This window comes from Rhinopithecus roxellana, chromosome 13 (genome assembly GCF_007565055.1).
Source record: "Rhinopithecus roxellana isolate Shanxi Qingling chromosome 13, ASM756505v1, whole genome shotgun sequence".
In the NCBI taxonomy this organism is placed as follows: Eukaryota; Metazoa; Chordata; class Mammalia; order Primates; family Cercopithecidae; genus Rhinopithecus; species Rhinopithecus roxellana.
The window spans coordinates 2,415,618-2,436,774 of record NC_044561.1 but is presented as its reverse complement, the minus strand read 5'-3'; the positions used below and the strand labels follow the sequence as shown (position 1 = coordinate 2,436,774).

General features: G+C 47.8%; 1 protein-coding gene across 6 annotated transcripts; it reads right to left on the bottom strand.

The window, feature by feature from the left end:
• Window positions 1–891: 891 nt before the first annotated feature.
• On the bottom strand, window positions 892–19,337 carry JOSD1 (Josephin domain containing 1). 6 transcript variants are annotated; one of them, XM_010389252.2, is made up of 5 exons: window positions 19,273–19,337; window positions 18,105–18,921; window positions 4,658–4,786; window positions 4,297–4,491; window positions 892–3,350 (listed from the first exon to the last, which is right to left on the bottom strand). In XM_010389252.2, exons 2-5 carry the CDS (start codon window positions 18,287–18,289, stop codon window positions 3,251–3,253), a joined length of 609 nt encoding a protein of 202 aa, XP_010387554.1. In that variant the 5' UTR covers window positions 18,290–18,921; window positions 19,273–19,337; the 3' UTR covers window positions 892–3,250. The 6 variants fall into 6 exon arrangements, with proteins under 6 accessions (XP_010387554.1, XP_010387553.1, XP_010387552.1 ...); XM_010389251.2 differs by having other exon boundaries at window positions 19,211–19,312; XM_010389250.2 differs by lacking the exon at window positions 19,273–19,337 and adding an exon at window positions 19,107–19,250.
• Between the last annotated feature and the right edge of the window lie 1,820 nt (window positions 19,338–21,157).

The following is a 21,157-nucleotide window of genomic DNA, read 5'->3' as shown; positions in this document are numbered from 1 at the left end:
CTGAATTTAGGCAGTCACTTTGAGATCCAGCAGCCTAAAACAAAGGATTGGGTCTGTGTACTACTTTAGTCTGTGACACTGTGTAATTATAAAGTGTTTGTGGGGAATAACATAATACTGATTTCTGGGGAATAGGGGAGGGGGACAGAAATTTTTTGCCTGAGACCAGGTCTAACTGGAGTACAGGTGGTGTCATTTGAGTTCACTGCAACCTCTACCTCCCAGTCAGGTGATCCTCCCAACTTGGCCTCCTGGGTAGCTAGGACTACAGGTACACGCCCACCATGCCCAGCTAGTTTCTTGTATTTTTGGTAGAGTCAGGGTTTTGCCATGTTGCCCCAGCTGGTCTTGAACTCCTGAGTTCTAGCCATCCACCCGCCTCTGACCTCTCAAAGTGCTGGGATTACAGGCGTCACCTACCACGCCCGGCCAGAGTAAACCTTTTATGTGAATTATTTATTAGATAAACCAACACTACAATTTTGGTGGTATTGTTCCCATTTTACGGAAGTGGAAACAGCCACAGAAAGGTAATTGCTCAAGGCCACAGAGTTAAGTGCTAGACCTGGATTCAAATCCAGGCAGTCCAACTACAGAACACTGCTGCTGTGTGCTCCAGGATGGTGAGGCTGGGCCCAGACTCGCTGGGCAGATGCATGATCTTTCACTTGTTAACTAGGGAAAAACACTAGTAACCAGTGTGATACAAACTTGTACTTACGTGGATTATCCAAACTGTCAAGATTAGTTGTACTGAAAAATGTCTTGGGGACATCTTTTGAACCAAATCCCTTTTCAGTGAGTATTTTGTCTGGATTTCTCAGGTGAAAGACTTAATCAAAGCATGATGTCTCTAAAAGATGACTTATGCTGGCAATGAATTCCTTTTAAAACAGCATCATACTTAAGTTTATTTTTCTTTACACAATTCTAGAATTCAGGCAGACAAGGAGACATACACGGAGTTTTCCATTTTTAATATTTGGTTAAACAAAATACATCTTTTGTAAACAAACCCAGCACAAGGCCAACAACAAAAAGGAATAAAAGCAAGAAAAAAAGCCTAGGGTTGCCCGTTACTGGGCATCAGGGTCAGGCCTGTTCACTTCCTTAAAGGAAGTGGGGCTTTTTGCCCTTGGGCATCAGCATGGGTCCCTGTTCCTAAGCACCAGGATTGGATATGAACAGAGAAACCAGCCCTGAAATGTTTAAGCGTCTTTGCATATCCCATTGGCTCATGGACTCCAAGTGCATGGGGACTCTTTGAAGTGCCATTTGCACAGGGCCCAAGCAGATTTGTGGAGAGGAGTTTCCTCCTCTTCCCAAGAAATGGCTTACTATTTCTGACAGTGCCAGTGGCCCCAAGGTCCTGCTTGTGACAATCAGCAAGGTTGGCTGTAACGTCTGGCTGGTGGTGGCTGGAATGTCATTGTACAGGGCGGGGAAAGAGCTCCCTGTGGTGCCAAGCAGGTCTGGTGTAGAAAATGATGCAGAAGAGACTGCGGCCGGTTGCTGAGAAGACATAATGCAGTAGCCGCTTGGTGGCCTGTTACTCAGCATAAAAAAAATGGCCTTGTTGGATTGAAGATACATGTGCAGAAAAAGTGCTGGTGTCAACATGCACTCCAGTCACAGGGGAAAAAAGCCTCAGCTTCACCCCGTTAAGCTTGCTCAGGATCAACATGCAAGCCCCAGGCTGGCTTTGCTGCTGGAGAGAAGTCTGGCCAGTGGGGCAGCTCTCAGACCCACCGAGATCACTGATCTGAGGGCCAGCGGGTCACCCCTGCCTGCCCACCTGCCTTGAGGCAACCACATCCACTCTGGAGACACGCGTGTGGTATGATACTTATTTCTCCTCTTTTGTTTTCCAAAGTTACAAGAGAAAAGTGACCTACAACTATTTCAAGAGGTAGGGGCAGGTTGAACTTCCATTGATACATAAAGGAAACGACAAAGATGACCAACCCAGGTCCTATTCCATCCATACAGCACAGAACCACCCAACCTGAGCTTGGCACTATGGTGGCAGCCTCCAAGCCTAGAGCGTCTACTGAATTCTGGCTGTCCCTATTCCAAGCAGCTTATCTTCACAATACTTTCCTCACCCAACTCAGCCCCAAATTAGTGGAATTTGATGTCAAAGGCAGACTTTTTTTTTCTGATTTTGCCAGAGTAAGTAAACTGGGAAAACTGCTCTTTGGCTTCTCTTTTGTCCCAGAGCCTCCCTAAATCAATGTTGCGAAATGGTAGGGACAACACCAGAGTGAAGAAACCAAGCCACCCCGTGGCTGTCCCAGTTTGGCTTTAGCCACATCCTGTTTGGTATCTTACTTCATACTGGAATATTAGCATAGAATATTAGTTAATTTTTCATTATAAAACTCTGCCGGGTGCAGTGGCTCATGCCTGTAATCCCAGCACTTTGGGAGGCCAAGGCAGGCAGATCACCTGAGGTCGGGAGTTCGAGACCAGCCTGACCAACATGGAGAAACCCTGTCTCTACTAAAAATACAAAATTAGCTGGGCGTGGTGGCAGGCGCCTGTAATCCCAGCTACTCGGAAAGCTGAGGCAGGAAAATTGCTTGAACCAGGAGGCGGAGGTTGCAGTGAGCCGAGATCATGTCATTGCACTCCAGCCTGGGCAACAAGAGTGAAACTCAGTCTCAAAAAACAACAACAACAACAACAATCCTCCATGTATGGCCATAAACCACCCTTAAACCCGGGGATAAGGGTTGGAGACAGCTCACTGTACCGCTGCTAGGGTTCTGGACATGGTTTCCTGAGAGACCTTTATGCTCTGGGTCCTTCAAACCAGTCACATGGGGTTTGTGTGCACTATCTTCAGACCCACTGTTTTCAGACCCAGACAGGACGGAAAGTGGAGGCAGCATCTCTCGGTGAGTGTGGAGCAGCAGTGACAACTCAGCAGAACCTATGTCAAGTCCTCATAGAAAAGGGAAAATAAGCTAGGATTCCCTCCCCGCTCCACTTTCTCTTCTCTTAAATAAAACAAGGTTTGTGACCGCTGGCCTTGAGTGCACTAAGCTCCTACCTTCCTTGCCCAGGAACAAAACACTGGGTAGTTCTTACAACAGTCCACACGTCTGTCCTATTGCACTGTCAGATCTGAAGGGGAAAAACCCGATGAGATGTTTGGGGAAGTGGGAAGGGCAGACCCACTGCAGAGGCCACACCACATCACAGAGGACTGAAGGGGCTGAGGCGAGAGGGAGGTTGGGGAGAACTGCTACACGTCAGTCCTCCAACTCTGATGAGCCTCTACCTCTTCTGGTACCACCAGCAGGAGTTCACAGTTCTTTCCTCGCAAATGATGTTTTAGAAACTTCCTATGGAAAAAGAGACAGAAAAAATGAAATACTGGCAAGTTGCAAATTCCAGTCTCAGGACCACAAAGTCACCTGAAACCTCACTATACCCGTGGCAGTCCAAAACACATTCCTGCAGTCATCTGGTTTTGGAGGGTTCCACGTTTGGTTACCCTCCAATCTTTCCAGTTAAAATTCCAACCTGAATTTTTCCTCATCCTTATAGTTACTGCCAACAGTAGCTGTATCTGTGAATAACAGTACCCAAAGTACTATAAAGGACTTTTTTTGGTTTGTCTGTCTGGAGATGGAGTTTTGCTCGTCGCCTGGGCTGCAGTGCAATGGCATGATCTTGGCGCACTGCAATATCTGCCTTCCGGGTTCAAACGATTCTCCTGCCTCAGCCTCCTGACCAGCTGGGATTATAGGCGCCCGCCACCACACCTGGCTAATTTTTGTATTTTTAGTAGAGACGGAGTTTCACCATGTTGGCAAGACTGGTCTCAAACTCCTGATCTCAGGTGATCCACCCACCTTGGCCTCCCAAAGTGCTGGGATTACAGGCGTGAGCCACCGCCTCTAAAGGACTTTTATAAATGTTCTTTGGTCCTAGGGAAATTCAGTCCTCCTTGGCCTGAATGTCTGTCTTCCTTTCTATGAACTGGCAACTACTGTCTCAGTTGTCTTAAATGGCGAGAACATTACAATGCCAGCCCCACCAGACCAGAAGGTTGGTATCTCAGGCTGTGCATCTTCCCTACCGAAAGGACTTAAAAGCACTGATGGGCCATTGAAGATTAGGGTCAGGTCCAAGACACTATGATTCTATGATTCTAAGTAAGGCAGGGAGAGGATCCAAGAGCACAGGGATTTCATTTCCTTTGTCAAATAACCAGACATGAGCTCGGTGTCCCCAACATAAGAAATGAAGCAGCCTGGCGCCTTAGTCACAACAGGTGCTGATTACCTGAGCTCGCTCTCGCCTCCAATCCACTCGGGCACCTTGAGTTTGGAGTCGAGGTTGTAGTAGGCCCCTCCCACCTCGCGGACACAGATCCAGTGCTGCCTTTTGAGGGGCAGTTTCAGTGGACCCCAGCATAGGCTGGAGGGCAGATTCATGATGAAGCCCATGACATTAGTGAGGGCAATGACACCGACATCCCTGCAGGGGAGAGATGGTGGCAGACTCTGAGGCAGCACACTCCCCAAGGTTCCCTGGCTGTAATACCACAAATGGCTACCTCCCCACTCATGCCATGAGCCCAAGTACTAAAAGCTTATACCACAACCGTGCTGTTCTCCATCAAGCCAAGCCTGATTCAGATTACCTGCGCTTGTCCCACCAAACAGCTTCATAGCCTTTGGTCTGAAGTGCTGCCATAATGACATTCACATCGTAGTTGCCATTTCCCAGCATGCTCTTCTTGTGAGGTGTCACCATGGTGTTTGGAGACAACCTACCAATGTGAAAAGAGGAGGCTGAGACTTGCTGGGCTGGCTAACCCCTCCTGACCCTGCACTACCGGGGGTGGAGAACACTTTACATCACTGCCCCTGGAAGTTAAGTTTCCCCACATTCAAGTGAAATTTCCCCAGCTTCTACCTAAGTATTTTGTAAGTGTTCCATGAAGGAGCCTCACTTATGAAATCCCAGCCTCCTGCAGCCTTTCTGCAGTCTTCCTCCCGATACTGATCTTCCTGCCTCATGCAAGCCTTTTTTTTCAACACTGGAAAATAGGATTCAATATTTTCACTTGCATGGATAGTAACTGTTGTCACTCCTGCTTTCTATTTAAGGCATGTACACTTGGTAATCATTAATCATTAAATACTGAAAGGCATACAGGAGCCTAGACAGGTGACACAAATGTATAAACTGGGGTTGGACATAAGGCAATAAAAAGCAGTGAGGCCTATGTGAAACTGGAATGCATGACCCACCTAAAGGCTGTGTGTGTGTGTGTGTGTGTGTGTGTGTGTGTGTGTGTGTGGTACTTGAATAAATTTTTCTTAAAATACCCAATAAATGAACTGAAAAAAAAGTTGTGCCCAGCAAACAAAACTCAGCTGCAGCACTGGTTTGCCCACCCAGCTTGAAGTCATTTACTTCCAGGCTTCTTTTGCCAGTCTGTATTTCAAGACAAGGTCCATGCTGAAGGCATTTCTAATCCTATTATTTTGCTTTCATAAACTTGTCAGGCCAGGAGCTGAGGAAAGGCCATTTTGAAGGAAGGGTTCAAGGGGGATATCTTTGGGCTTTGTGTGAAGGGGAGAAAGGGAAGTGTGGCGAGTTCCTCAGGACATAAAGTGCATGTTTAAGAGGCTACTACATGCCATCTCCAGAAAAGAATCAAGACATTAGGCCAAGGATGTCAACTCTAAAAAACTTAAGAAATCTTGTAAAGTGTTTTTTAAATTTTTCTGTGCATAGCAAAAATACTGGTATTTTTTTTCTTTTCTTTTCTTTTCTTTTTTTTTTTTTTGAGTCAGAGTCTTGCTCTGTCGCTCAGGCTGGAGTGCAATAGTGCGATCTCAGCTCACTGCAACCTCCGTCTCCTGGGTTCAAGCGATTCTCCTGCCTCAGCTTCCCAGGTAGCTGGGATTACAGGTGCCCGCCACCATGCCCAGCTAATTTTTGTATTTTTAGTTGAGACGGGGGTTTCACTGTGTTGGCCAGGCTGGTCTCAAACTCCTGACCTTGTGATCCACCCACCTCAGCCTCTCAAAGTGCTGAGATTATAGGCGTGAGTCACTGTACCCAGCAATACTGGTATTTTTCAAATATAAAACATACTCCTGGCCAGGCACAGTGGCTCATGCCTGTAATTCCAGCACTCTGGGAGGGTGAGGTGGGCAGATCACTTGAGGTCAGGAGTTCAAGACCAGCCTGGGTAACGTGGTGAAACTCCGTCTCTACTAAAAATACAAAAATTAGCCACGTGTGGTGGTGCACGCCTGTAGTTCCAACTACTTAGGAGACTGAGGCAGCGAACTGCTTGAACATAGGAGGCAGAGACTGCAGTGAGCCGAGATTGCACCATTGCATCCAGCCTGGGTGACACAGTGAGACTCCATCTCAGAAACAAAAACCAAAACAAAAACAAAAACCAAAAAAATCCATGCTCCTGGCTGGGGGTGGTGGCTCGCGCCTGCAATCCCAGCACTTTGGAAGGCCAAGGTGGGAGGATCGCTTGAGCCTGGGAGTTAAGGACCAGCCTGGGCAACATGGCAAAACGCTGTCTCTGCAAAAAAATACAAAAATTAGGTGGGCATGGTGGCATGTACCTGTGGTCTCAGTTACTTGGAAGGCTGAGGTGGGAAGATCACCTGAGCCAGGCAAGTTAAGGCTGTGGGGAGCCATGACTGCACTCCAGCCTGGGTGACAGAGTAAGACCCTATCTCAAAAAAAAAAAAAAAAAAAAAAAAAAAAAAAAAACCCAAAATTAAAAACAACAAACATACTGCTGCTACACTGCTTAAAACCTTCCAATGGCACCTAAAGCACTTAAATACACTCTAAACTACTTCCGTTGGCCTGCAAGGCCCTCAAGGTCCTGCAGATCTCATCTCTTACCTTTTATTATACTGACCTTCTTACTGTTCTCTAAAAACAAAGCTCTTTTTCTCACTGTGCACTCATGCACTCACTCACTGTTCCTGCTGTCTAGAATGTTCTTTCTGTAGTTCCTTATTGTTTGGGTGTCAAATGTTACTGCCATAGAGAGGCCTTTTCTTTTCTTTTTCTTTTTGTGACACAGAGTCTGGCTCTGTTGCCCAGGCTGGAGTGCAATGGAGCCATCTCAGCTCACTGCAACCTCCGGAGAGGCCTTTTCTTGACCACCCAACCATAAGTTTCTCCCAGTCACCACCTCACATCAACCTTTTGATTTAATTACAGCCCTGTCACTACCAGATGGGTTTCTCATCGGTCTGTTTTTCTACACCAGACTGACAGCAGGGCCTTGACTATCTGAAAGCGACATTGCTAGGGCCTAAAGAGTGCCTGGCACAAGACAGGTGCTCAAGGAATGTCTGCTGAAATATTCAGTGTTTATTTTTGTTATCCTTCTCTTTCCCTGTAAACATTAGTAATTGACTCTTAAAAGGGCTTATATGTTTATCTCCAGGGCTAGCAAAGAAATCTACAACCAAACTTTATCCTACCTATAATAATAACTACCACTTACTGAAAAACCTTTGTGCCAAGCACTATGATAAGGTACTTCAATTTGCATTTCATTTAATCTTCACAATAAACCTATGAGGATGTGAATTATTTCTATTGTATAGGTCCATAAAAGTGAGGTTTGGTGGTTTTAACTGACCTGCCCATGAGCACTTACAAGTGACAGAACTAGGATCCAACCTTGGATTCATTTGAACCCAAAGTTACGTTTTGCTATCTTACAGCAAGGACCCAAGTATCAGAGTGGCAGGGGGTGGGGGCTTGAAAAGAGGAGAGGCCAGCTACATCCCTGAGGCCTGGGGCTGAAACATAACTTAAAAAGACAAAGGCTCTCCATGGGTTCTTGCACATTTGGATTAAATGAAAACACACTGCCAGGTGTAGTGGCCCACGCCTGTCATCCCAGCACTTTGGGAGGCCAAGGTGGGAGGATCACTTGAGGCCAGGAGTTTGAGACCAGCCTGGCCAACATGGTGAAACCTGTCTCTACTAAAAATACAAAAAAATTAGCCAGGTGTGGTGGTGGGTGCCTGTAATCTCAGCTACTTGGGAGGCTGAGGCAGGAGAATCGCTTGAACCTGGGAGGTAGAGGTTGCAGTGAGCCGAGATTGTGCCATTGCACTCCAGCCTGGGCAACAAGAGCAAAACTCTGTCTTTTTACAAAAAAAATAAATAAAAAATAAAAAATAAAAAAAAAAAAGGGAGGCCGACACAGGCGGATCACGAGGTCATGAGATCAAGACCATCCTAGCTAACACGGTGAAACCCCGTCTCCACTAAAAATACAAAAAAAAAAAAAAACTAGCCGGGCGAGGTGGCGGGCGCCTGTAGTCCCAGCTACTCAGGAGGCTGAGGCAGGAGAATGGCGTGAACCCGGGAGGTGCAGCTTGCAGTGAGCCGAGATTGCGCCACTGCACTCCAGCCTGGACGACAGAGTGAGACTCCGCCTCAAAAAAAAAAAAAAAAAAAAAAAAAAGAGAACACATATGAAAGAAGGGCTAGCCCCAGATATAATTGGTTCTTTTCTCTTTCCCAAGCTTCTAATAGCTTCTTGTTCCTTTCAGTGAAGTCTCTGACCAGTACATGAATGAAGGCTCCAACAAAATGCTGAGTCTTCCCCCTCATTCACCATCAAACTCCCTACCAGGCTCAAACCTTAGAGCAGTGCTTCCCAAGAGTGCTCCTGGAGATGCCATTTCCATGTTCATTAACAGAGGATTCCAGAAGGCAGCCAATCCAGTAACAGCTGAATGAACCAAGTAGGTAAATGGGTTTCCTGAAGAATTCTTGGAGTCCCTAACATGCTAATCTTCACCTTCAGTCTCAAGGAAAGGGGGTTATAAAATATGTTTCAGTTTCCAAACAAATCTGACCACACACTTGTTTTGAGGTATACCTTACAGAACCAGGGTTCCAATGATCTTTCTTCCCTGTCCTTCTTCTTCTGTCTTGGATTCAAATCTGTTCCTATTACCACTCCATCTCTCTCCTAACCAGAGGCTCCTCACCTCATACCTTGACTTTTGAAACAGATTTCTAAATTGATTACCTTGCTTCCAAGTGTTCCTTCCACCAATTCAGCCTCTATGCTCCTGCCAAATTCACCAAGGCATCAATTCACTTCCCCTTGTATACACAGGAACTGACAATGGTACCAACTGCCTGGCTGGCCAGTTCTACACCTCCTGGCCCCACTTGGCCGGCTATATCCCTCTCATTGGGCTTAGTGCACTTTAGGCACCATGATCATATGGTCTTTATTCTATTTTTTCTTCCTCTGTCACCTAGGCTGGATTACAGTGGTGTCACTGTGGCTCACTATAGCCCCAAACTCCTGGGCTCAACTGATCCTCCTGTCTCAGCCTCCCTCTTGAGCCACTGTGCCAGCAGCCTCTATTCTTTTATCCTATTTCCTGTTCCAAGCCAAATCCTACAGCTTCTTCACACCCCATCTCTTCCATAGGATCTTCCCTGGATCCTCTATGAAAAAGGAGGGTGAGGACCATACATATCTGTGTTCATATCCAAGCACCATCAACACTAACTGTGAGATTTAATCTCCATGCCTGTTACTTTGCCTGTAAAAATGGAAATAATTACTATTGTATAGAACTGTTGGAGAATTCAGTTATTTTATATATGTTTAATCAAACACTAAATTCCTGGATAGTTCTTTACTCTATATCCCTCACAGCTAGGCACTGGCAACTCAACACATGGTGGGCAATCTGAATACAGGAAATGTTGAGAGTAGCTTCCATCTCATTCTAGAGGAATGGTCATTTGAATAAGTGGGGCTTACCCAGTGTATTCACCACACCAGCACTTGCTTGTACTTTAACAGTAATCAAGTGGCCACTGTGTTAACTGCTTTTATGAGGTTTATCACTTCCAGCCATCTTGATACCATAAACATGGAAGCTGAGGTGCAAAGGTTATGGTGATTTGCATAGTCAGGCATACCTGTTGAGTGGCAGGGCTAGGATTCAGCCTCTACCTTAAACAATACTGAACAGTGCTCTGGATATTTCAACACACCAGTCCCACTGAGTTCCATGGGATCCTGATGATTCCAGTGGAAAGTATTCTTGAGACTCCTTGGCAAACTCCTGTTCAGGACTGTCTTAATGATTTCCATAGAAATTCTGGGCTACAGCTCTGCAGACTCTTGCACAAGCTGACCCAGTGTCCCTCCGCTGGGAGAGAGAGGGTTGAAGAGATGCCTGCACGCCTGCTTTTGTTTTCAGGCTGGACTGCGAAGTTTCCTCTCTGATTTTCCAACAGTGTAATTTCTTTCTAGCGGAAGGACCCTCAGAAAGCAATCAGAGGGGTGCGGAGTAAAAATAAATCAAGTTCTTGTGACTCAGTTTGGGACAGAAGCCGAGAGTCTTCAGCAATAAAGTTTCTTTCAAATTCATGCAAAACAGGACACCTAGCCCCCACATAGTAATTCCTGGTCATTCATGAGTGGAGAAAACAATAATCCAGACAGTGACCTCCTCAAATGTTCTGTTGGAGAGTTTCTAGAATCCCTCTTCCACTCGCCAGAAGAGCAGAGGAAGGCTTGGAAGGGTAGAGAGCCTGAGGAATCACCTTCAACCCCGCCACCATCAATCGAATCAAAGGAAACCACAGCACCCACCCCCAGAGGCCTGGCTAGGCGGAAATTTTAAGATCAATTTGTCCTTCCTCAATGAGCAGAATGTGCTGAGTAGATCATTTCTCCTCTGATCAGCCTTTCTCAATTAATCTCCCACAAGCCTCATACCCTGTTGTGTGAAAGTATTCCTGGCTTCAGGAGTTGGCTCCCTGCTCTCTCTGGATGGGTCTCAAATGCTGAGTGGGGGAGCAGAAGCCCTCACTCTGTCTCACCACTGTATTGACCTGCCTCCTCCCCTTGGCCCCTCTCTCTTTGCCCACCCAGCTTTCACCACAAACCTCGGATCCTGCTGCCAGGAGTCCCTTCTGGACTGCAGACATTTCATTCACTTGAACATGAACACCAAGCTACATGCCAGCCACTGGCTGTGGGGGTACAACCGTGAAACAGTCCTACTGGTTCTTACCCTCAAAGGGCTCAGGGTCAAATCAGAGACACAGAAATGTAAACAGATCAAAACAGCCTAGCAAGCACCATTTAACAGAAATATTAACAGGCTAGGTGCAGTGGCTCACGCCTGTAATCCTAGCACTTTGGGAGGCCAAGGCAGGTGGATCACTTGAGCTCAGGAGTTCGAGACCAGCCTGGGAACATGGCAAAACCCATCTCTACCAAAAGTAAAATAAATAATTAGCTGGGCATGGTGGCACATGCCTGTGGTCCCAGCTACTCGGGAGGCTGAAGTGGGAGGATCGCTTAAGCCTGGGAGGTGGAGGTTTCAGTGAGCTAAGATCGCACCACTGCACTCCAGCCTGGGTGAAGGTAAGACCCCAACTCAAAAATTAAAAAAAAAAGAAAAAAAAAGTATATATATAAAGAGTTGTATGAATAAGCCCACTCAGTTCACACGGCTGTCTTTTCAGATCCCTTTTGTGAGTCAAGTCCTTTCACATTCATCACCTTGTTTGTTCCAGACACCTCTGTGAGGTAGGTGAGGCACATTTATTTCACAGATACACAAAAACGCTTCCCACTGAACTCTTCAGAGCTGTGCTGTCCAATATGGTAGCCAATTTCTGCGTGTTATTTAGATTTAATTAAATTTAAATAAAAGTTAAAATACAAAAAAATTAAAAAAAAGAAGTTCTGGGCTACAAAGTGAGCCTCTCGCTTCTGTCATCACAGTCAGAAGTTAGAGCCATGAGATATGAAGTGATGTAAAAGTGAAAAGATGGGCCACATGCGGTGGCTCATACCTGTAATCCCAGCACTTTGGGAGGCTGAGGTGGGCGGATCACGAGGTCAGGAGATCGAGACCATCCTGGCTAACATGGTGAAACCCCATCTCTACTAAAAATACAAAAAATTAGCTGGGCATGGTGGTGGGCGCCTGTAGTCCCAGCTACTCGGGAGGCTGAGGCAGGAGAATGGCCTGAACCCAGGAGGCAGAGCTTGCAGTGAGCGGAGATCGTGCCACTGCACTCCAGCCTGGGAGACAGAGTGAGAGACTCCGTCTCAGTAAAAAAAAAAAAAAAAAAAAAAGTGAAAAGATGGGCTCTAGTCTAGGTCTCCCCACTGTCTGTGTCCTCAGATAAGTCCCTGTTCCTCTCTCATGGTTTCCACTGTGTCTGACTATGGTGATGAATTTAGATATTAATGAAAAAAGGAAATGGAAGACATTTCATCAAGATTCTTTTCCCCACCCTAATTCTTTCTTTCCTTATCAGATCTGAAGAGATGTGACATCAGAAAATATAGCTCAGAACTTCCTGATGTTTCTAAATCAGGCATGGGTCAAAGAGCTAGGCACACATTAGTAATCTGTAGGTGTTAGCCATTATTACTACGTGTTTGCCTAGCCCTTGGACAAGAGAATTCAAGTCTCTAGAGGTTAATACTTAACAACAACTTTTCTCAGTTATAATCACCCACTTTTAAATGTGGCCCCTTCTACCTGCTCAGGGACTATGTAACGGAGAGGCTGGAATAGTCGCCCTCTGTGGTAGAGAATGCTAGTCGTTCACCAATATCCCCAATCTCTTTGTCCCTTCCAACTTGCTTTTTTTTTTTTTTTTGAGACGGAGTCTTGCTCTGTCTCCCGGGCTGGAGTGCAGTGGCCAGATCTCAGCTCACTGCAAGCTCCGCCTCCCGGGTTGACGCCATTCTCTTGCCTCAGCCTCCCGAGTAGCTGGGACTACAGGCGCCTGCCACCTCGCCTGGCTAGTTTTTTGTATTTTTTTTTTTTTAGTAGAGATGGGGTTTCACCGTGTTAGCCAGGATGGTCTCGATCTCCTGACCTGGTGATCCGCCCGTCTCAGCCTCCCAAAGTGATAGGATTACAGGCTTGAGCCACGGTGCCCGGACCCCTTCCAACTTTCATTAGATTTTTTTCCCTTGATACCAAGCTACTTTTTGCCTAGATTTTTTTTTTTTGAGATAGGGTCTTACTCTTTTGCCCAGGCTGGAGTGCAGTGGCACGAACATGGCTCACTGCAGCCTTGACCTCCTGGGCTCAAGTCATCCTCCCATCTCAGCCTCCCAAGTAGCTGGACTACAGAACTACAGGCCCCCATATCCAGCTAATTTTTAAATTTTCTTGTAGAGATAGGGTCTCACTATGTTGCCCAGGCCGGTCTCAAACTGCTGGGCTGAAGTCATCCACCCAACTCAGCCTCCCAAAGTACTGCGATTATAGGCATGAGCCACCAAGCCCAGCCCTGGATAAATTTTAATATTAAATATCCAAGACTGGGCGTGGTGGCTCACTCCTACAATCCTAGCATTTTGGGAGGCCAAGGTGGGTGTATCACGAGGTTAGGAGTTCAAGACCAGCCTGGCCAACATGGTGAAACCCCATCTCTACTAAAAATACAAAAATTAGCCAGACGTGGTGGCGGGCGTCTATAATCTCAGCTACTCGGGAGGCTGAGGCAGGATTCCTTGAACCCGGGAGGTGGAAGTTGCAGTGAGCCGAGATCATGCCACTGCACTCCAGCCTGGGCAGACAGAGCAAGACTCCATCTCGGGTGGGGGGGAAAAGTCCTATTTGGGAGAGGAATGCAGAGCTAGATGCAAGAATCAGATCACTTAAAAACTGGGATGAGTCTAGTGAAAATGTTTCAGGCCTGAGTATTTTCAAAACAACCTAGCAAAGCTGCCATCATATAATTTGATCTACGTGGACTGCCAGGCACTATGAGGCACCATAGAAAAAACAAGTTCAACAGCCCTCAGCCTCTGAGAATCATATAATTTGATTCTATGACCCTTTTTTTTCAAACCTTAGACACTTTTTTTTTTTGAGAGATGGGAGTCTCACTCTGTCACCCAGGCTGGAGTACAGTGGTGTGATGTGGGCTCACTGCAACCTCCACCTTACGGGTTCAAGTGATTCTCCTGCCTCAGTTTCCTGAGTAGCTGGGACGACAGGCGTGCGCCACCACGCCCAGCTGATTTTTGTCTTTTTTAGTAGAGACATGGTTTTGCTATATGTTGGCCAGGCTGGTCTCAAACTCCTGACCTCAGGTGATCTGCCCGCCTCTGCCTCCCAGAGTGCTGGGATTACAGGGGTGAGCCACTGTGCCTGGCCCACATTCTTTACATAAAATGATGAGCTCGAATATCTACATCTGTACACATATACACTGATGACAACTGCCCAGTTTATCTTTTCTCCAATTTCACAGGTTGAAAACAGATGCTTTTTAAACAAATGACTTCTTTTTGCAGATGTTACCACTATGTTCAAATCCCGGACCAAGCCTCTGACACACCTGACTCCTCTCTTCCCTGTCCTTGTTGCCGCCATGTTGAGTCATTAGCTTAGCTCTGAGTTCCTATTCATTTCTAAGCATGAATCATCTCATATCCACAACTCTGTTAAAACTCCACCCTGCTTTTGTATTTTGCTTCTTTTTTCTGGCTAAAATTCAACTGCTAGGATGAACTTCCTCTCAACAAATAGTGCTTATCAACATTTCCCTCCCATTTCTACCATTCACTAGCCACACTTTAAAACAGCATAGAATTATTTCTGCTAAGGTTCAAATTAATCACTTTTCACTTTTTAATTGCCCTAAATGCCAGGGTTCTAACTTCACTTAAATGTAATCTCAAGGCTTGGTTAAAGGATAGCTGAGAAGTGCTTCTCAGGGGCTGAGGCCTGTTCGACTTGTTTTCTCTATGGTGCCTCACAGTGCCTGGCACTCTGCAGGCAGCTAGTCAGTGTTTGTTTAAAAAATTCCATCTTCTCTCCCTCACCTCTTCTCCCTTTGCTTTTTCCTTTAGATTCCTTTCACACTTCTTTATTTTTTGTTCCTACCCATTCATACATTCTTTCAATGTAAAATACTCTATGCAGAATTCCACTTCTGGAATTGGGACAGAATACATGCCCTTATGTGCTGGCTTGCCAGCACTTTTTGGATCTTTTTATTATGCTGCTAGAATTGGGGAGTGCAGTACAATTCGCCAAAGCTTCAAAAGGAATAGGATCTTGGTTCCATGTGGGCGTTTAGCAAATATTTACCATTCCTGTATTCAGGAGAACACAGCTGAGAAACTCCTGTTATCATCCACACACGCTTGATGAACATAGTCCAGAATGTCAGTACTGGCCCAGCTCAGCAGCTGGAGGAACAGCTACTGACGGCACCTACAGGCCCTTCCAGTACTCGAGAAACAGGAGAGCGGTTAGTGGGGCGGGTTCTAGAGTCACAAGGCGTGGGGCCAAATCCTGCCATCAGTAGCTATGAACTCTCTGTGCCATGATTTCCTCATCTGGAAAAATGGGCAGCAACAGAATCCATCTTGGAAGATCAGTATGAGGACTGAGTGAACACAAGGAAAGCACTCAGAATAGTGTTTTGCAGCAAGTGTTCATACGTGTTAGTGATCCCATCATTATTCCCATAGTCAGATCAGGGGCCAAATGTACAGAAGTGAAAACTTTTCTACCAGAGTGTGACTGGATACACAGAATCTTGTTTCTGGAATTTATTTACCAGTGGGTGAAACTGGGCAAATCACCTAAAATGAATCCTAGTTTCCTAAGTTCATCACTGATGAGGTTGTTGCAAGATTGTTTGTACATATCACAAAGTACTAAGCACATTCAGGTATTCACCCTGAGTCCTTTCTTCTCCCTGGTTTTAGATCAGGAAATAATTTACAAATATCTGATTAGGAGTAGGAGAAATACTAATGGCTAGCCAAAAGGAAGCAGTCCAATGTACTGGGTTCTCCTTTCAGTGACATGACCTGATGATCTGAGACAAATTATCTTATCTCCCAGTGCGCCAGGTCCTGAAGAGTCAATTCTACTAGTGGCCAGATAATGGCCATGATGCATATAACATATTTACTCTGGTAAGGCATTACTCCGGTTACTACTGGCATTGGAAAAGAATTACTCTCATCATGGTTTTGTCTGCATCTGGGGATTAACATTCTTCCTTTTTTATTTTGTTGAGACGGAGTCTCGCTCTGTCGCCCAGGCTGGAGTGCAGTGGCCGGATCTCAGCTCACTGCAAGCTCCGCCTCCCAGGTTTATGCCATTCTCCTGCCTCAGCCTCCCGAGTAGCTGGGACTACAGGCGCCTGCCACCTCGCCCGGCTAGTTTTTTGTATTTTTTTAGTAGAGATGGGATTTCACCGTGTTAGCCAGGATGGTCTCGATCTCCTGACCTCGTGATCCACCCGTCTCGGCCTCCCAAAGTGCTGGGATTACAAGCTTGAGCCATGGCGCCCGGCCTGGGGATTAACATTCTTCTAAGAGTAGGCCTCTGGCTCTTTCAGGGCAAATGGTCCATACCTGTGTTTTACAAATCACCCCAAATAGGTTGCTTCCAGCCGTAATTCTGGTCTCTATGTGGCAATAATTTCATTTCCAAACTAAGAGAGTAAGAAAAAGGTCTTCTGGAATTGCCAATACGCACTGCTTGAAGAACCCTTGAGCTTCTCTGCAGTGAGGACTGCGTGGGCCTAACCCTTTCTAGTTGGGGTCATCAGGCAAGATCACCACCTGAGTTGCTATGGACTGCAGATATGCTGTTGTGTCCATCAAGACACCACAGAACTGGCCGGGCGCGGTGGCTCAAGCCTGTAATCCCAGCACTTTGGGAGGCCGAGACGGGTGGATCACGAGGTCAGGAGATCGAGACCAACCTAGCTAACACGGCGAAACCCCGTCTCTACTAAAAATACAAAAAACTAGCTGGGCGAGTTGGCGGGCGCCTGTAGTCCCAGCTACTTGGGAGGCTGAGGCAGGAGAATGGCGTAAACCCGGGAGGCGGAGCTTGCAGTGAGCTGAGATCCGGCCACTGCATTCCAGCCTGGGCGACAGAGCAAGACTCCGTCTCAAAAAAAAAAAAAAAAAAAAAAAAAAAGACACCACAGAACTGACTCTCAAAACCTTTAAAGTAATTCTAGAAAATCAAAGCAAAGAGAAAAAAGCTGAGCTTTTTTTTTTTTTCCTGAGACCTGTCACCCAGGCTGGAGTGCAGTGGCACAATCTCGGCTCACCGCAACCTCCACTTCCCAAGTTCACGCGATTCTCCTGCCTCAGCCTCCCGACTAGCTGGGACAAGCGTGCACCACCACACCCGACTTAATTTTTGTATTTTTAGTAGAGACGAGGTTTCACCATGTTGGCCAGGCTGGTCTCAAACTCCTGAACTCAGGTTATCCGCCTTCCTCGGCCTCCCAAAGTGCTGGGATTACACGGTGCTTGGCCAAAAGCTGAACCTCTACTAACCTGTGAGGTGGCATTTGTTCTAAATGGGTAAGAAAGGCCATCTAGAATAAAGGAGAAAGAGGCGATCTGGAGTCAACTTCAAATTATAACTTTGCTATTTAAGCTATTTGGACATATTACCTGACCTTTCTATCAGTAAAATACAGGCAGTGAAATGACTGTTAGGAGGGCTACACAAAGCAATGTATGAACAGCACCACTGCCAGCACATGGCCTCACAGAAAAGCTGAGCACTGTGTATACCTCTTGCTTGTGGTAGTCACCACATTCCACCTTTGATGACAGGTGACTGAACGTGTACGTATCTGGTCCCACTTCTAGACTGTAAACTCCTCAGCAGCAGAACTTTAGAGGCATTATAGCATAGTGGTCAACAGCATAGATGTAAGAATTCAACCCCAGCTCCAAGTCTTGTTACCTTGAGCAAAGTACGGAACTAAATGTGTCTTCATCAGTAAAATGGAAATAACACCACGTATTAACACGTATTCCATGGGATTGTTGAGCAGATCACTCAAGAAAACACAGCCGAGAATATGAGCACTTTCCCAGCCCACAGTACGTGCCCGATACATGGTAGTGATTATCTTCTCCTGTCTTGTGTCCCTTATACCTGCTAACGGCATCTAGCTAATACCTATAGATTTAAAGGTTTATGAAACTGAGACATTGTCCCACCCACAGATATCCAGAAATATCAGTAAGTATCAAGATGCCAAGCAGAAGGGTCCCCTACCTCTGGAAAATCTCTTGCAGCGTATCCCGGGTGAAGGCATTGCTGTCCTGGAAGACATTATTGAGGGCGTGGAGGGCACAAAGCTCCCTGCGCTGTTTCTCATGGTAGATTTGTGGGGGTGCTGCCTGGGGCAGCTCCAATGATTCAGATTTGGCCTTGTCTCCTTTCCATGGCACACAACTCATGTTTTTTGTTTTAGGTTCCAGAGATGGCTATAAACACCCCACTCTTCCCTCCAGAGGAAGAATGTAAGCTTCTCAGTCTTTTCCGGGTTCCTGAGGTCCACTTTATTCTCTGGTGTCCATGATTTATGCTTTGTCACTGGGAGAAAGGATTGGAATCAAAAGGAAAAAAAAAACCCACCTCTTTTCTCTTCTCAATAGAAAAATAACTTTTGGATTACTTTCATTTTGCTACCACTGTCAAAGTGCAGAATTAAAAAAAAAAAAAAACCCATAAAATGTAAGATCTTGTTTCCGTTTCCCCACCCTTCCCTCCCACCCCCCTCAAAACTCCCCACGATTTTCTTGCTGTTTCCCTCTGCAAATGCCAGGCCTCAAAGCAGGAGGACCGAACAGCATCGGTCACATCGCTCCTTTTCTTCCATTTCTTTCGAACCACGATGCCACTGACTCGGGAGACAAGGCCTGGGTGGCGGATAAAGCGCACGAGTCGAGCAGCTAGCGCGGGCCGGCAGGCGTGGGACCGCGAGCCGCGCGGGGGCCTCGGGGGCAGCCCTCCATCCCCTTGGGTACGGTGGGGCCCGCAGGGCGCGGCTCCTTCGGAAGGCGCGGACTCTCGCCCTCTGGCCGCGGCCCTGCGGAAAAAGAGACAACTCTGGTCAGCGGCAAGCGGGAGCGGGAAGTGCGCGGCGAGGCCGGCCCCTGCCCGAGGGAAGGTTCCTTCCGCGCGGCGACGGGTTGGCCCGCAAGGGGTGGGGCCGGACAGTCAGCCTCGCGCTCCCGAGCCCTGACCCACCCGGTTCGCCGCTCCTACACCAACCTCCCCGCCCGTCACGTGAGCGCAGGCCCAGACGCCCTCCCGCCGCGCCCCCGGCCGCAGACCCCACCGCCTTGGGGACCGCTCAACGCCGGCCGCCCCCTCACCGCCGACGGCCGCCACCTGGAGTGCGGGCCGTCAACTGGGCCGCGCGGGCGGGCGCGCGCACCTGAGCCCGACGTCAGCGGCCCCCGCCCGGCGCGTGCTCCGGAAACGCCCTCCGGCGCCGTCCTCGCTCCTCCCAGCCGTGGCGTCACGCCTAACGTAGGTCTGACGTCATCGGCACCGGCCTGGGTGCCGCGGACGCCGGGCGTGTACGAGCACAGTTGAACGGTTGGGGTGTGGCAGAGGCATTGGGTGTGGGGCTGCGGGCTGCGGAGCTCGGCGGCGGCCGGCAGGATTGAGGTCCAGCCGCTCGGCTCCGCGCGGTCTCTGGCGGGGCGGGGCGGCCTGAGGGAGTCCTGCAGGCCAGCGGCTGCGGTCCGCGGCTTTCAGCACCCCTCCCCTCTCTGGACCGGGCTTCTAGGCCGAGCGTTCTCGCTCCTTCTGCGTTGACTGTTTTCTGTGTGGCTAACGTGCGGCCCACCAGGGGGGATTTTGAAGCACCTGATTCAGTCGGGCGCAAATTGCCTTGGTTAGTGGGCCGGACCGTGCCGCACTGTCCAGGGAGCGCCAAGGGTAGGTGCCTCGCTGGGAATCACATTTCAAGTGGAAAGGAGACTCCTGTTGCAGTTCCGTGTTGTCGCATTTCGGTTCACTACACACAAGCCACTGCCCTCTTGTCTGGGGGCTCCCCGCTCTTCTCACGGTGGCTTTTCTCTCTGCAGAGACCTCTGCGCGAAGTATACCGAAGCGCATTGTGTGTGTCGTCGGGAAACGGCGAACTGCTCGCAGTCCCACGTGGATTTCATTTTTTTGCCTTTACTTGCTCTTAGGGTGCGTGGTAGGCATCAGTATCCACCTTAGCTGCCCTCCTTTTGGGTTTTTCGTAAAACTGGAAAAACGAGAAGAAATTGCACTTTAAATTTAGTTTGTTTTTGTTTATTTTTGAGACGGAGTTTCATTCTTGTAGCCAAGGCTGAATTGTATTGGGGCGAGCTCAGCTTACTGCAACCTCCACCTCCTGGGCTCAAACGATTCTCCTGTCTCAGCCACCCGCGTAGCTGGGATTGCAGGCCCCTGCCACTTCCCCAGGGCTAATTTTTGTATTTTTAGTAGAGACGGGGTTTCACCATGTTGGCCAGGCTAGCCTCGAACTCTTGAGATCTAACCGTCTCGGCCTCCCAAAGTGCTGGGATTACAAGCGTGAGCCACCGCGCCCGGCCTAAAGTTTTATTTATTTTTGAGACAGGGTCTTGCTCTGTTTCCCAGGCTGGAGTGCAGTGGCGCGATCACGGCTCACCCGCAGCCTCGACCTCCTGGGCTCAAGCGATCTTCCTGCCTCAGCCTGCTGAGTAACTGGGGCTATAGGCATACACCACCACACCTGGCTCATTTTTATTTTTATTTTTGTAGAGATAGGGTTTCACCACGTTGCTCAAATTGGTCTCGAACCTTTCCTGGGCTCAAGTGATCCGCCCGTCTCAGCCTCCCAAAGTGTTAGGATTACAGGTGTGAGCCACCGCACCTGGCAAACGCGACTTTTTTTTTTTTTTTTTTTTTTTTTTTTGAGGTGGAGTTTCACTCCATTGCCCAACCTGGAGTGCAGTGGCGCGATCTCAGCTCACTGCAAGCTTCGCTTCCCGGGTTCACGCCATTCTCCTGCCTCAGCCTCCTGAGTAGCTGGAACTACAGGTGCCCACCACCACGCCCGGCTAATTTTTTGTATTTTTTGTAGAGACGGAGTTTCACCGTGTTAGCCAGGATGGTCTTGATCTCCTGACCTCGTGATCCGCCCTCCTCAGCCTCCCAGAGTGTTGGGATTACAGGCCCGGCCCAAACGCGGCTGTTTTAACACCATTACACTCAATATTATAATTTAACACGCTGGAGTGCCTGCCACAGGGTGAGGAGCCCTCTGGCTCTGTCCAGCCAACTTCTGAATTACCTTAAAT